Below are 14,579 nucleotides of genomic sequence, written 5' to 3'. Positions count from 1 at the left end.
AAATTTTAATCAATAAATTATATGCATAATATATTTATCTAACCTTTCAAGAACACATGGATAGGAAACCTAATGTGCACCAAACATTATATGGAACGTTGTGTGCACAAAACAGTTATTAGACGAATTAGATGACAGTGGAAATAATATATTGGAGATTTTTTAATGCTTCTAGTCATCTTAATTTTATAAAATAGTAACAGGTTATATCTTTGTTGTTTCACACTTTTCTATTTAATCTTCAAACGGGAAACAATATATAGCTATGATTATAGTAATGGGTGAATATACATAAGACTTGTCAATGTCTTCTAATAAGATAGTAGTGGTTTTCACTAATACAAATATCGTAATACTCCTTTTCATGCAGTTGAGTATTTGCTATTTGGGCATCCATACATCTGAAGATGAATTGTTGCAGGTCCTCCTCACGTAGCTAGAAATAGTGAATGCGCATCTAGCAAGATATATCTTTTGCTAATATTTTCAGAAGATCTGCCGCAACTTAAGGTGCATAAACCACAAGTTCTGCAACCTTTTGGAGGCAATGATATACCTGAAATCATATTGTGAGCAGTGATGAAATAGGCATGTACAATTTATAGTCGAAGCGGTTTACCCTTTCAGATTGCAATGAAGATCTAGAAATACTTGGCCAATGCGATGTTGAGATTGATTAAGTGTGGAGGGTAACATAAACCAAACTATATTTTGTATTCTTCAAACTGTAATTAAATCAAAATGCATAAGCAAACAGTTCATTGAACACAATGAATACAATCCTGTTTTTTTCTTTCCTTGCGACAGTAAGGAGCTTACAATAGGGCAACATAAAAAATAAAAGATGAGTAAATTTGCTTGAGCGTGATTGTCCAACTGTTTCTGAAAAATTTAAAGATGAAAGGAGAACATATAATACACAAAGATGGTCAGTTTGGAACTGCACAACTAACACATGGAGAAAAAAAATCAGGTTCAGTGTTAAGGACCTCGTCTTTCTTCGGGTACCTGTTGTGTGCTGCATTGGCAAGATTAACCAGGGGTCAACCAAGGAGAAAAGAGGTGCTAGTCTGCTCAAGACAACTGTATTTACTCACGTTCTAGGTACAATGTAAGTAATGGAGACGGGCTAAATCTTCTGCAATCAAAACATCGGAGGACAATCACAATCTGAGCAAAACTTCTCACATGTACATGAAGGATGCCCACGGGAGCACATGGGATGTACTGAGTGAGAGAACACTTGGCGACGTGTTAGGTGGAACACGACAGCTACCTCCGGCCGGCGCAAGCGCGTCACCAACAGCGAAAGTAGACGGGCTCGTCTGCACTCTTGCAAGCACTCTATTTGGGAACGAATGCTTCTTCTTGAGATGCAAGGCTGATGGAAGTAGAACTGGGCAGACTGGTACCCATGTCCGTCTGCCGCAGATGATTGCACTTCTTCTGGAGATGCAATGGATTTATAGGAGGGGTTGGGTCATGGGAGGCGAGCGCAGGGAAATAAAGTGGCGGCCGCCTGATCGCCTAACTTAGTTAATCATTAGTATTAATTCTTGGATCAGTGCGTTTCTAATGCGAGAAGCCAGGATACTGAAAACCGAAAGTGCTGCAAAGGAAACTAATCAGGTACACACTGAGGCAAACAATAGTAGCGCTTAGCGATGGATTTAATCAAAGGTGGCTAGACTATTGGATTTCTAATGACATGGCTTCAGCACATGGCATGAAGAGTGATGTGGTAAATACTTGCTGATGTGTATAGCTTGCATGTTGAGAGAAATCATGTAGTGGGGGTCTCCTATTTAGAGATAAAAGATTCCAAGCGGTGGTTGTACAAAATATTACAAAGGATCCCGTGAAATAGAAGATTACATATAGGTTCTTGGTTTTTGCAGAAAGACCTCACTAAAAAGTAAGAAAACACAATCAAGTCCTTCTCTTTCCCCACCGATGAGCACGAGGCCAGCAATGCTGACGTCGGACTCCAAAGCGGGGACGACACCACTTGCTTCGAAGCCGGCGAAGAATGCGACACCACAGGAAGGGCCTCCGATGGAGGTTGAAACATCACCGAAAATCGCCGGCTTGGATAACGGACGACAGAGACGCCGCCGATGTGTTGCTCAAATAGAGTGCTTCTGAAGAACTCCGACGCCACCTCCGCACCACACCTGCCCTGCAAACTCCCTTTCCTGTTGCCACCATGACGCCCGGAACCAGAGAGAGAAGCATAGGAGGTCGGCTCGAAGAAGCAGCGAGGCCATACCTACACCGCATCGAAGAAAATGGCTCGACGTCGAACCCGGAGAACCTGCCACGGACTCGGGGAGGCAAGCGTAGAAGATGGCGGCGCCGACGGACCCAGTGGAGAAGCTTATTGAAGAAACCATCCTCAGATCTTCCCCTTCCTTTGTCCGTCCACCATGGACGAGCTCGGAGAAGCAGACGATCTGCAACTTGGTTGCTGCTAAGAAGGCCTTATTGACAGAAATGACACGCCGCCTCTTCGCCACCTGCCGCCACTCCTGCCTTATTGACAGAAATGACACGCCGCCTCTTCGCCACCTGCCGCCACTCCTGCCACCGAAGAAGAGCACCAACGAAGAAGAAGACGAGGATGGGCCAGATCTGGGCGAGGAGACCCAGCCTCCTACTCCCAGTCTCCACAGGGGTAGATGACATGACTTGAAAACATTGACTACTATGTACAGACGGCCAGGCGCCTTCCCTTCCTCCGCACCGATCGGCATCACCGGCGGAGAAGATTCGGGATCGGGCCGGAAACAACGGTGGGAGACGGTGGACTCTCAATGGGGCGAGGCGGAGTGAGAGAGACATAGTTTTTTGAACGTTCCATTGATTAAGAAGATAGGTGCCCGGTACATGAGAGACCACGAACCTGCCGAGCCGAGCCGAGCCGCCAGCTCCACCACCCAAGTGGCCAGAGACAACACCCTACCACATCGGGGCCGACGCTCCGACACCCACACCTGCCCTGAGGCCACACACCCACGAGCCGACTACTCTGCCGCCCAAGAAACCAGAACAGTCACCCTCAAGCAAAGGATTTCGGAGCCGCCGCTCAGGCTACAACTTGAACAACACGCACACGAAGACCCCAAGGCCACCCACCGAACTAGTCGACGACTTTGTCGCCCAAGCGACCAAACTCGACACCCAGGAAAAGAGTCGCTGCTCCAAAAACCACGCCGACCCTGAGGCTGCGCCCCTGCCTAGCCGACGCAGAGCTCCTCGTCGCCATCCACCATCAGCACCAACTTCCGCTTGTCACTTCGGTCAAGGTGCAACTTCAAAAATGAAGTCCTCAAGAGGAAAATGCGACATTAAGTGCCTCCATCGTCCGATCACAAGGATCTAGGGGTTCCCCCGAAGTTGACCAAGGGAGGAACGAGAGCTTCACCTCTACGACGCCTCCAGGAAGGAAGTGATGCCCAACGGCGCCGACTTCATTGGTTTCATCTACCACCGCCAAAGACAAGGCTTTCGCATGGATCTAGTTGCGACATAGTAGTGCGCTAGTGACCGGTTAGTGGTTGTCGACAACAATAATTCATTGATAACAACATAATTACCGTCTTAAAGCTAGACTAAAGAGTAGACTAGATGGTTATTGCGAGGGGAGCTCCTATTCGTCGCTCGACCCGTGTGTTAACGCACCGACTCCGAACGAGTTTTCATATGGGATGGCCCACCTCATCCCCATCGCCCCCCCCCCCCTCCGCATCCGCTAGCAATCGCAACCGCCTGCTCCCGTCGCCCTACTTGAGCCACGACCACCACCGTCCTAGTCTTCCCTCTATATCTCCCATCTTATTCATCCGAACCCTAAGTCGCTGGCCACCGCGCCTCCCATCGTAAACCCTAAGGTTTTCTTCCTCATCTCCCCGTTTGTGAGGCCTTTTCCTCGACTGTCTGGCGACTCCTCGGCCAGCCGCATCATCCCTATCGGCGGCGAGGTCCTCCGGTCGTCACAGCGTGTCGCTGGTGTGCACCCATTGCGTTGGACGGGGTATGCATCGCCGCTAAGGGCATCTCCAAAGGGGCGACCCAAACCGCGCCCGCGCGTCCGGATGGGTCGAACCGGACAAAAACGCGGCCCAGCACGCGGACCCATCCCTAAAACGGATGGCCGCAGCGTCCGGGATGACCCAAACCCGGCCCAAATCTGGGACGAGTTTACGTGGCCGCGGACGCCGGATGCTGGTCGCTCGCGTCCTCCCCTTGTCCGCCCCTGGCCCGCCTGTCTGTCTCCCAAAACACAAACCCCTCGCACACATCTCCCGCCGCTCCGCCGCCAGCCAAGGACCGGCGATTTGGGAGAGGCGTCGACGCCGGCCACCGTCGTCGACACGCCGGCAAGCGGGGCGGAAGCATAGGTCGCGGCCCCGCGCTGCTTTCGCCGCGTCGTAGCAGAGTCGGAGGACGCCGTCGCCGTCGCCGCTGTCCTCCCACCGTCGCGAGACCTCCCGCCGTTCGCAGCTGCGCTGTTGCCGCCGGAGGTGAGCTCTCGTGCACCGTGTTTGCAGACCGCAAGTCGGCCGAGACGGCCATGGCCTGCAGGTCCCTACGGACGCACAGGATGGCCTCCGCGTGCGACGTGTTCGATGAAATGGGCATACTAAAATTTGTCCCTTTTCATCTGTAGATCATGGTGGACAGCGACGACGACTACTTCTTCAAGAACTTCATCGACACGTCGTCCGACGAGGAGTCGGACGACGAATTTTTCACGGATGCTGCGCTGATCATCCACGATCACATTGTCTCGCAGATCCCCGTGCACCGGGGGTCCTTGCCGGGGCGCGCCGCCGCCTTGGACCGCAAAAGAGAACGCGGGCAGGACCAGCTCTTCACCGATTACTTCCAACCCAAGGCATTGTACACGCCGGCCTTGTTTCGCCGTCGTTTTCGGATGTCCAGACCGTTGTTTCGCCGGATAATGGATGGCGTCAAGCTCTACGACGACTACTTCCACGCGAAAGTGGATGCAATTGGCAAGGTAAGCCTCTCTTCGTACCAGAAATGCACGGCAGCGATTAGGATGCTTGCATATGGCGTTGCCGGTGATTTCGTAGATGAGTACACCCGCATGAGTGAGTCTACCGGCTTGGAATCGATGTACAGGTTTTGCAGAGCTGTGATCGGTTCGTTCGGAGAACAGTACCTCCGGCAACTTAATGCAGAGGACACAGCTCGTCTGTTGTCAATCAACGCTTCCAGGGGGTTTCCTGGGATGCTTGGCAGCATAGACTGCACGCACTGGGAGTGAAAGAACTGCCCCTTTGGTTGGCGGGGGCATACGATGGCCATTACGAGGGTGCACAGTCATTCTTGAAGCTGTTACTTCACAGGATACATGGATTTGGCACTCATTCTTCGGAATGGCTGGCTCGCACAATGACATCAATGTGCTGCAGCGCTCTCCGGTGTTTGATAGGCTAGCGTACGGTCAGTCTCCTGACGAGAATTTTGAGATCAATGGGCACCACTACACAAAGGGGTACTACCTTGCTGATGGTATCTATCCACCTTGGGCTACACTCGTGAAGACAATCCGAAAACCCAACTCAGAGCAGGAGGCAAGGTTTGCCAAAGAGCAGGAGGCAGCCCGGAAAGATGTCGAGCGGGCGTTTGGCATCCTCCAAGCTCGTTGGTCTATCGTCAGACATCCCGCCAGAGCCTGGGATATGCAAACTCTGTGGGAGGTTATGACCGCATGTGTAATCATGCATAACATGATTGTTGAGGTAGAGCGGGATGATTCACTCTATGATAATGACTGGGAGGGCCAGGGAGAGTTGGTTACTCCTCAAGGTGGCCCGGCATCATTCCAGGAAATTCTTCATGCACACCATGAAATTCGAGATCTAGCTGTACACAACCAGCTGCAGGCAGATTTGATCGAGCACGTCTGGCAGCATGTAGGAAACAATGATGCAAACAACAATGATGAAGGAAATCCGGAAGCCTAGATCATTTGTATCGTTTTTTCATTTTTTTTGAATAATACTTTATCCTTTATTACGTGGACAATGTAATGTGTAATAAATTTTGAGCATTTGAACTATTTTACATATTTTCTACAATTTATTTTGTGTTTTTATAGTGGATTTACAAGAAAACGTACTGTACGGGGCCGCGACCCAAACCTACCGCGTTGGGCGCAGGGCGCGACCCAAACGGACGCGCGGACGCGGGGCTCTGTCCGCGCGTCCGCTCGGCCACCCAAACGGTCCAAAACGGACGGCCCAGCGCGTCCGTTTGGGTCAGCCGGTTGGAGATGCCCTAACCGACTCATCGGGCGTCAAATTCAAATAAAAAATGCCAATGGAGAGAGGGCTGACGAAGGCTGTTCGTTGGTGCATGCGGGCCTGTTCCGTATCTTGGCTCTAGATTGTGGAGCCAGGCCCGGACACAGGAAGGAACAGGCCCAGACACAGGCGACGACGAAACCAGCCCAGCCCTTCGCTGGTTCGCGGCACCACCCTTCATCGGTTTCTCCTCTAGGCCGCGCGCAGCCTCGTTTCAACCACCGGCTGACCGGCGTCGCACTTGCCGATCGATATGCATATGCTGCATCGTGCGCTCCAACGAGGTGACATCTGCTGTGTAAACTCCGTCCTCCTCCCGTAACCCAGAAACCTCGGCCTGAGCGCGCGGCACCTGGCCTGGCCAGCAGGCTTTAAAAACACCACGCGTACGGCGAGGCTTATCGGGTGCCGGGATCAAGCCAAAGCAGCCCAGCGCCATCTTCTCAGTCGATGCTCAGTTGCTCACTCCCACTGCCCCACAGCCTCCTCCCTGCCGCATCCCCCGCTGCCAGTGCCAGCGACGCACCACCAAGCTCGGCCCTTGTTTCAGTTTTGCCATGACTGGCTAAATCACCTAGTATGTAGATTGCACAATTAATTAACTAGAAATCAGTCAGATATTACGGTACAGACTGGTAGTAGTACACTTGTGTCTGCTGTAAAATTATAGTAACAATCGACAAACAATGCTCACCAATATAAATTATGTTTGGCTGGGCGAGGAGTAAGAGTGCCGGGCCGGAATCAACGCCATCGCAGCCTGAATCTAGCTATGTACCCGTGTAACTGAGGTTGCTGCCAATGGGCGTCGTCGTAGCTACAACAGATCAGATGTGGATGAAAAGGGTTGTGGACTGTGGTGGAGAAGGAAAAGGCAAAGAAGAACATGAAGTCATAAGCGTGGGGAGCTGGATTTTGGACACACAAATCTAGGGAGGTCATAGATTCTCAGATCCGATTTTCACAACTCAGTCATGACTCCTATTAAGAGTTCTTTTGATTTATAGGATTTCCAAAAGATTTGTAGGATTGAAATCCTATCACAATTTGCTTTGGAAAGCCACTTGCTTCATAGGATCATTAGGTTAGACGTCATTTAATAGTATGTCGTAAGATTCAACTAGATGTGGCATCTCAATACGGTAGGTTTCCTATTTCTACGGTCCGCGTTTCCAATAAATCAAAGGAGCCATGCAATGTCATTCATAAACCACTTTGTAATTGGTGAAGGGAGTTTAGAACATAGGTCTAATTTACATCAAACAGTTTGACATCGTACCTAGACCAAGTTCTAAAATTTACCTAACAACTTAGGAAAATTAGTTTAAGCTTCGGAAAATAAAAAATACCTCTCATTTTCGAAAACATCGCAGATGATTGTATTACTTTGAGAAAAAGAATACATGGGTTCGTTTCAACTCAATATCTATGTGTGTTTGTTTTTCAAGATTTTACAAAATTACATACTTTTTGCTAAAATCTTATATGTTTTGCCACCAAAATATCTTTATTATTTTTTTGGCAGGATTACAAAAGGAGACCAGAAGGTGGTCGAGATCTTGAGTTCGGACGTATATAGGAGGACGGAAGCAGATTTAGTTTTTGTCGCTTGATTCAGCTCGTTCTGAAGTTCATTGCAAGAGAGTAATCACTGATTAAGTTGTGTTTTCGTACAACAGTAGCGGTTTAAATGCATACTTTATCATCTTAGACCAATCATAAAAATCAATATAAGTACCTTTTCAAAATATGAGACCTTTGAGGCTTCATTAGTGAGCCTCGGGTGCGAAGCTACACACTTATTAAATACATTCATATTATAACATTTTTCTTAAAAAAAACAGAAGGCCATACATTCGGCTATAATTTACAATTTAATTATGATGTTCCTAGTGAGATCACATTGTCTCTTTCTTATGCCACTTTTTCTTCGGAAATTGTGTGTTTATTACAATATTAGCGCCTATCGAAAACAAATTTCCTTTTTAGAGTGTAGCACACAAATTGAGGATGTCGATCAAAAACCAAGTTGGCAATGCTATTTTTCAATTATTTGTATATTTTTCTCACTCAATATTGTATATACAGAGGCATGAACGCATTGTTTTTTGTAAAGGAGGGCATCTAAATATAAATATCATTAGCATATGTGCATCGAGAGGAGAGGTACGTGTAGAAAAGCCGTATTTTATAGTAGTGAAATATTAAGAAAAACGTACATTCTAGATTCAGATTAGGTAGCAAATATTAATAAACGTCTTTGGCAATGGCCTACGAGAGAGGTATAGAAATGACAAATAGGGGTTAAGTCATCTCAAAATGGAGTAGTATATCAATGTATCTGAGATCAAGTTAAATTTTTTTTTTTTGACGTTTCACCGGGGAGAGCGAAAGCTCTCGCCTGAATATTTAAATTTTTTTTTTGACGTTTCACCGGGCAGAGCAAATCAAGTTAAATTTGAATACTAAAAGGCATTTGGAGGGAGAGTACCTTGCAACCTTGGTTTAACCATTCATAATCGGAGCCTTCAAGAAGGACCAGATGATGCTTATATAGAAATCATAAAAGTATTGGAAATTTCAGCCAAAGGTTATCAAGTGAAAGGGGGCAACTTATATGAAATGACCAGTTCGTTACAACTTATACGCGAGCGCCCCAATTTCCTGCGAAATTTCCCTCGCGTCGTCCGCCGGCGATACCGTCCGCCAGCGACGCGACAACTGCAAACTGCTGCGGTTCGCCGCCGCTGCCGCCTCGGGCGCTCCTCCGAGATGCCATATATTCGCCCCCGGTGCCTTTGAGATCCCCCCCGCGCCGGCAGCCTCAACACTGGATGTACTCTGTGTTCTCGCGAATATTCGCGGTGGCGCGCAGCCGTCTCGAGGTACTAATACCCTCGCTGGTCGGCGGTCACAATGGCAGCAAGAGGGACGCTCGCCGCCGGCGCCGGGACGAGCGGAGCAGGAGCAGCGCCACCAGCACCCCCGTCAGCACGCCCATCTCGATGTACTCGGCCCTCAGCCCGGGGGACTACCAAACCGCGGCGCTCCTCGCCATGTCGGAGGGGGGCAACCCGGGCGCGATGCCGGTCGCCCTGTCGCCGCTTCTGCCGCCGCCGCAGCTCGTGGTGGTGGCGCTTGACGCGACCCGCGACCACCGGGAGGTCGAGGTCAGGATGGCGCTCAGAGCGCTGGTCGCCCGGGGCGACATTCTTCGCGGCGGCGACTCCCTCGTCGTACTCGGCGTGCTCCACGCTATCACCAATCCGAGTGAGGGCCAAGCTCCCCCTTTAGGTCTCTCTTTCCCGTGCGGGTTACGATCTCTAGCCCTTTTGCTCAACTTAACCCACTCTTGTTTAAAACTTCCCAAAATGTGATCTACTTGCACCTCACATAATTCAATATCGCTTACATGCTTATACATAGGTGCTACAAAAATATATTAATTTTACGGTTAATCTAATGAAACTAATTTAGTACTGTACACGTTGATGTTTTTTTATATAGACTTGCTCAAACTTAAAGAAATTTGACCTAAGACTACGCTAGAAAATTCAATTAATTTCGAACAAAGGGATTAGATTTCAAGTGTGAATGTGTCATACTGGAAGTTGATTCTTGATTTCTGTCATCCACATTCAGTAAATGATCCTTGTAGTAGTTAGGTACATCATTTTTTTTATCTGAATCCTCTTACTCTAGAAATGTTAGGGGCTTAGGGTGCATTGATACTTGCCGACAGATTCTTGCATATATTTGTGCCACTCGCTTTCAGTCCTGTTGGTGATTGTTCATTGGTTCACCATCAGTGAGTAGTGCTGCTTATAGGTGTCCCTGGATGGAGTATTATCACATTGAGAATCACCACCATGGTAGAAGGACGTCGTTGCTGAGTTTCATAAATGATGTAATGTCAAGGAAAATAAATAGAATAGCAAGATTAAATGTCTCATGCTTAGTAACAAACTGCTGGAGTCAAATTTGTAATACATTTCATATGGCCGCAGCTATGAAGCATATAATCCTAGTCATCATGAGATAGTCCAGTAATGCGATGTCTGCCCATTTGTTTAATCTAGTCTTCCTGCTATCTGTTGGTGTTTTACAGAAATTTTGAGTTAATGTTGACTTTATACGGTGTATATCATGACTCGTATTTCGAATTAATGCTTCTGTATTTCCTTTTTGTGAGCAGTGGGATACCAAACCAAAGCATCTAATGATTCTTTTGCCGGGACGAACGCACGGTACCTTAAAGATCAGGTTGAGAAGAAAGCTGAAGACTACAGAACCAAGCTCCTTCAGGATGTGGAGGAGCTCCGCAAAGTCGGGGTAATATTACCTATATCTATTTCTCACTGATTTTTTTTTAGAAAAGCAGTAGCTTTTTCATTTTGAGTAGCACCTCGAAAGAGGGTAGGGGGTTCCTGCATTGCCATATAGCTATTTGTTTTGATACCTATCCCATAAGCTTATTCTCTGTCAGGGTAAGATGCTGTTTTACCAGTTAGATTTGTAACATTCTTGAAAATATTGGCTACACTCTGATGCTCGTTTTGTTCTACTTCAGATAAGTGTAACCCTTAAAGTATCTCCTGGATCACCAGCAAAGGTTGTCATTATCCATGAAGTCAATTCAAGTAAAGCTGCTTGGGTTGTACTGGATAGGTATGTGGTCATTTATTATTTAATCATTGTTGGCATAATAACCTTATGGAGCCTAATGAAGCACCTGTTGGTTCAGTACTTAAACTTGCATCAGTTTATGATGACTTTATAGGCACTTCAGACGAGATTTCAAGCACCTAGAAAAACACATAGCCTGCAAGGTTGCAGCATTTCAGGATAACCTATCAGTGCAGACAATGAAGTCAATTAGAACAAATCTTTCAAGCAAAAGCATGGGTCAAGCGAATGACCTAGAACATTTAGTAGTGTCACTAGATCTGAGCTCCAAGACGCTAGATACTGACAAGGTTCGTGTGTCGATCAAGTCATCACCTGTAAGTTACTTTGCCTCTCTAAGCAATCATGAGATGCACTACACCCCCAGTGTGGTTGGTAGCAGCATGCAAGACTTCACACCGTCAATGAGCATCGCGTCAATCACGATGATTGATGAGACTAATGGTATGATATGTTTCTTCAATAAACCAAATCATAACTTTAAGTTACTTGTTGAAATGTTTAAACCGGATATTGAACAAACAATAAAAAGGAAGATACCAAACTATGTCTTCCCTAGTAGGGAGAGCTCATGTTGTACCATAGTGGTAACACACATAAGTATGGTGGTTGATGTCACAAGCTAAAAACCATGTAGTTCCTCATGCACATTCTTCTCCCCTCCTCTAATTTCTGACATAGTAGTGCTTAAAATATAGAACCTATTTTTCTGGTAGCTCACTCATGCAGAATCCAGGAGCTTGGTTACATATATTATCAATGTTGGCACATTATATGTAGCTTAACTTCCAAAATTTATGTTACACAGGCCATGTGCAATTTAATAAATAGTCATAATATGCATGCTCCTGTGATCAGGAAAATTTATTGAAGATAATATGATCGCCAACAATGATTCATCGGAAAGACCAGTTCTATGTGCTGGTTGCGGGCTAAGATCAGTGCTTTACATCAAGGAATCCATGAAATATCCCTTCTCAGAGATTCAATCTGCAACATCTGACTTCTCAAGGGAGAAGTTGGTGGGCGAGGGCGGATTTGGGCATGTATATAAAGGACAGCTCAAGGATGGCCAGGTCATTGCAGCTAAATTGCGTAAAGAAGCTAGCTCACAGGGGTATACCGAGTTCTTCTCTGAAGTGCAAGTGCTCAGCTTTGCCCGGCACCGAAACATTGTCATGCTACTTGGGTATTGCTGCAAAGAAAGCTACAACATCTTGGTGTATGAGTATATATGCAACAAATCTCTGGAGTGGCATTTGTTTGGTATGTGCTTAGTTGGTATGCATACAATTAATTTGTAATATGAAGATGGTAACAAACTTATTATTGACTTGCTCGTTTCTCTTTTCATGTGGTGAAATAGACCAGGAGGCGGGCTTACTTGAGTGGCACAAGAGGCATGCTATTGCCCTTGGTATAGCAAAAGGGCTGCGCTTTCTGCATGAAGAGTGTCGCGCCGGTCCGATAATACATCGGGATTTGCGCCCAAGCAACGTACTTTTGACACATGACTTTGTTCCTATGGTAAGCTGGAAGGCACTAGACCTCACTTCTTACTGGTGCATTGGAAAATGCAAATGCCCTGTGTGCTCTGTTTTGATTTTTATGTCCTATCTTCGACAGCTTGGCGACTTTGGTCTTGCAAAATGGAAGGCTGTCAATAATTCTATCCACACGAGGATTCTGGGGCAATCAGGGTCAGGACAACTCTAATCGTTGCACTGTTAATTCACTCTTCCATTTTATGATACCCTTTTGCTCCTGTATATCTGAAAATGCCAGGATTTTTTTGTCATGTCCCTCAGGTACTTGGCACCGGAGTATGCTGAATATGGCATAGTTTCTGTCAGAACAGATGTTTATGCATTTGGAATCGTTCTTTTCCAGCTGATATCTGGTCGCAAGGTGCTCGAGGAAAGTGAAGGACAGTGTGCACACATATTACAATGGGTATTACTTTCAGTGCATTCTTCTTTTTTCCATACTTGCTTACAATAGACTTGCACTGTTGATTTTCTTGCCCCTCTATGATGTTTCAGGCAGAGCCTTTGGTTGAGAGTCTGGCACTGCACGACCTCATCGATGAGCGCATTGCAGATACATACGACACATATGGGCTATATCATCTAGCCAGAGCAGCGTATCTTTGTGTGCGGACAAACCCGGAACAGAGGCCTTCAATGGGAGAGGTTGTTCGTCTTATCGAGACTGAGAATGAGCATATCAGGGACTTGTCCCGACAGTTCATTCCACATTTTACAAAGTGAAGTAATATCCTGAGGAAATCAAGTGTCCTGAGATCGCTACCTTGGTGTAGAAAAGGGACATCTCCAGTTCTCTCCGGTGAAACCTGCAACACTTCTTGCTATCTTGTTCAGTTCTTCTTTTGTTTTGTTCTTCCACACATATAAGGAGGTGTATTTAGGGGAATTACTAGTTCCCTTCTTAGTACTTGGTGCTTACTTTTGTAAAAATGAAATGTGTCGACTTCTCAGGGTATTTTCCCAGTTGTGTTCAGCTTCTCTAGTTTATACGTTTACCATAAACTGTGTCTGCTGAAGAGTTCCGTCTGCAGAGTGCAATGCGACAGTGACCTTTGAATTGAAGAGTTCTGTCAGCTAGGCTCGCGGAAGAAATCTATTGCAACATCTACAGACTCCACCGAAAATGAAGCTAGCGCTGCAATTTAGGCCGCTGTTTTCGTCTACTGTCTCCATCAAGTTGCCCTTTCAAGCGAAAGTGATGGCCACCAGTTCAGAAAAGGATATGGACAGACAGCAGAAAATTCATGTTGGATATGATAAGGTATTGAATAGTACTACTATGCTGTATTGATCCCGGTCCATTGGTTTTGGAAAAAATTCTGATTAAATAAATATGAAATCATCATGCTCAAAAGCAATGAATAGACATGTGGGCTACTATCAGCCATCCTTTTCCAGGCCTGCGAGTTGGCAAGGGAACCAATCGCTCCGTTGAGAGAGAAGTCTGGAACTTCTGAACCATCATTAGGCCGGAGGCCAAACTGTTCCCATGATCTGGGTTTGGGAAGAATAAGATGCCATGTGACTAAATGCCTATTCCCAGGAGGCAATTCTAGAAAATGAAGCAATGCATATCACTTTTACCTGAGAACCTGCAAAGCAGTAATATTCTGTGAGTGCATTTAGGACAAAAGGGACCTGTGTGCTCTGCTGGGAAACTGTACCCTTACATCCTGCCAGACTTTATTTTTTCGACAATATTTTTGTTTTGCAAAACAAAGAAGGTGTATGTATCTTGGTGTGTACTGTAAAAGGTGCCTTTGCCACTACTGAAAAAACAAAGACCCAGGTTAATGTTTTCTATGATCAAACGGCATCAAATACGCAGGTGATGTGAGTTAATTAGCAGGTTGCTGTAAAGCTTCTCTCGGATAATGACTTATATGTGTGAAGCTGAAGCTGAGTTTAGTTTAGTTAAATGGTTAATAGGCAGCTTTGCAGCCGAGGAATCCGAAGAGCAGAACAGCCACACACGCTCCCTGCCGATGACATCTCCTATGGCTAGATAATG

At 46.5% G+C, this 14,579-nt stretch overlaps 1 protein-coding gene across 2 annotated transcripts; it reads left to right on the top strand.

The window, feature by feature from the left end:
- Positions 1–8,961: 8,961 nt before the first annotated feature.
- Positions 8,962–14,233, top strand: LOC127345186 (uncharacterized). Of its 2 annotated transcripts, none has more exons than XM_051371624.2 (9): positions 8,962–9,605; positions 10,531–10,667; positions 10,906–11,003; positions 11,116–11,465; positions 11,880–12,287; positions 12,388–12,548; positions 12,648–12,721; positions 12,830–12,974; positions 13,064–14,233. In XM_051371624.2, exons 1-9 carry the CDS (start codon positions 9,170–9,172, stop codon positions 13,289–13,291), a joined length of 2,037 nt encoding a protein of 678 aa, XP_051227584.1. In that variant the 5' UTR covers positions 8,962–9,169; the 3' UTR covers positions 13,292–14,233. The 2 variants fall into 2 exon arrangements, with proteins under 2 accessions (XP_051227584.1, XP_051227583.1); XM_051371623.2 differs by having other exon boundaries at positions 8,962–9,629.
- The last annotated feature ends 346 nt before the right edge of the window (positions 14,234–14,579 follow it).

The sequence above is a fragment of the Lolium perenne genome, chromosome 3 (assembly GCF_019359855.2).
Source record: "Lolium perenne isolate Kyuss_39 chromosome 3, Kyuss_2.0, whole genome shotgun sequence".
NCBI lineage: Eukaryota > Viridiplantae > Streptophyta > Magnoliopsida > Poales > Poaceae > Lolium > Lolium perenne.
This window is presented reverse-complemented; position numbering and strand designations above follow the sequence as displayed.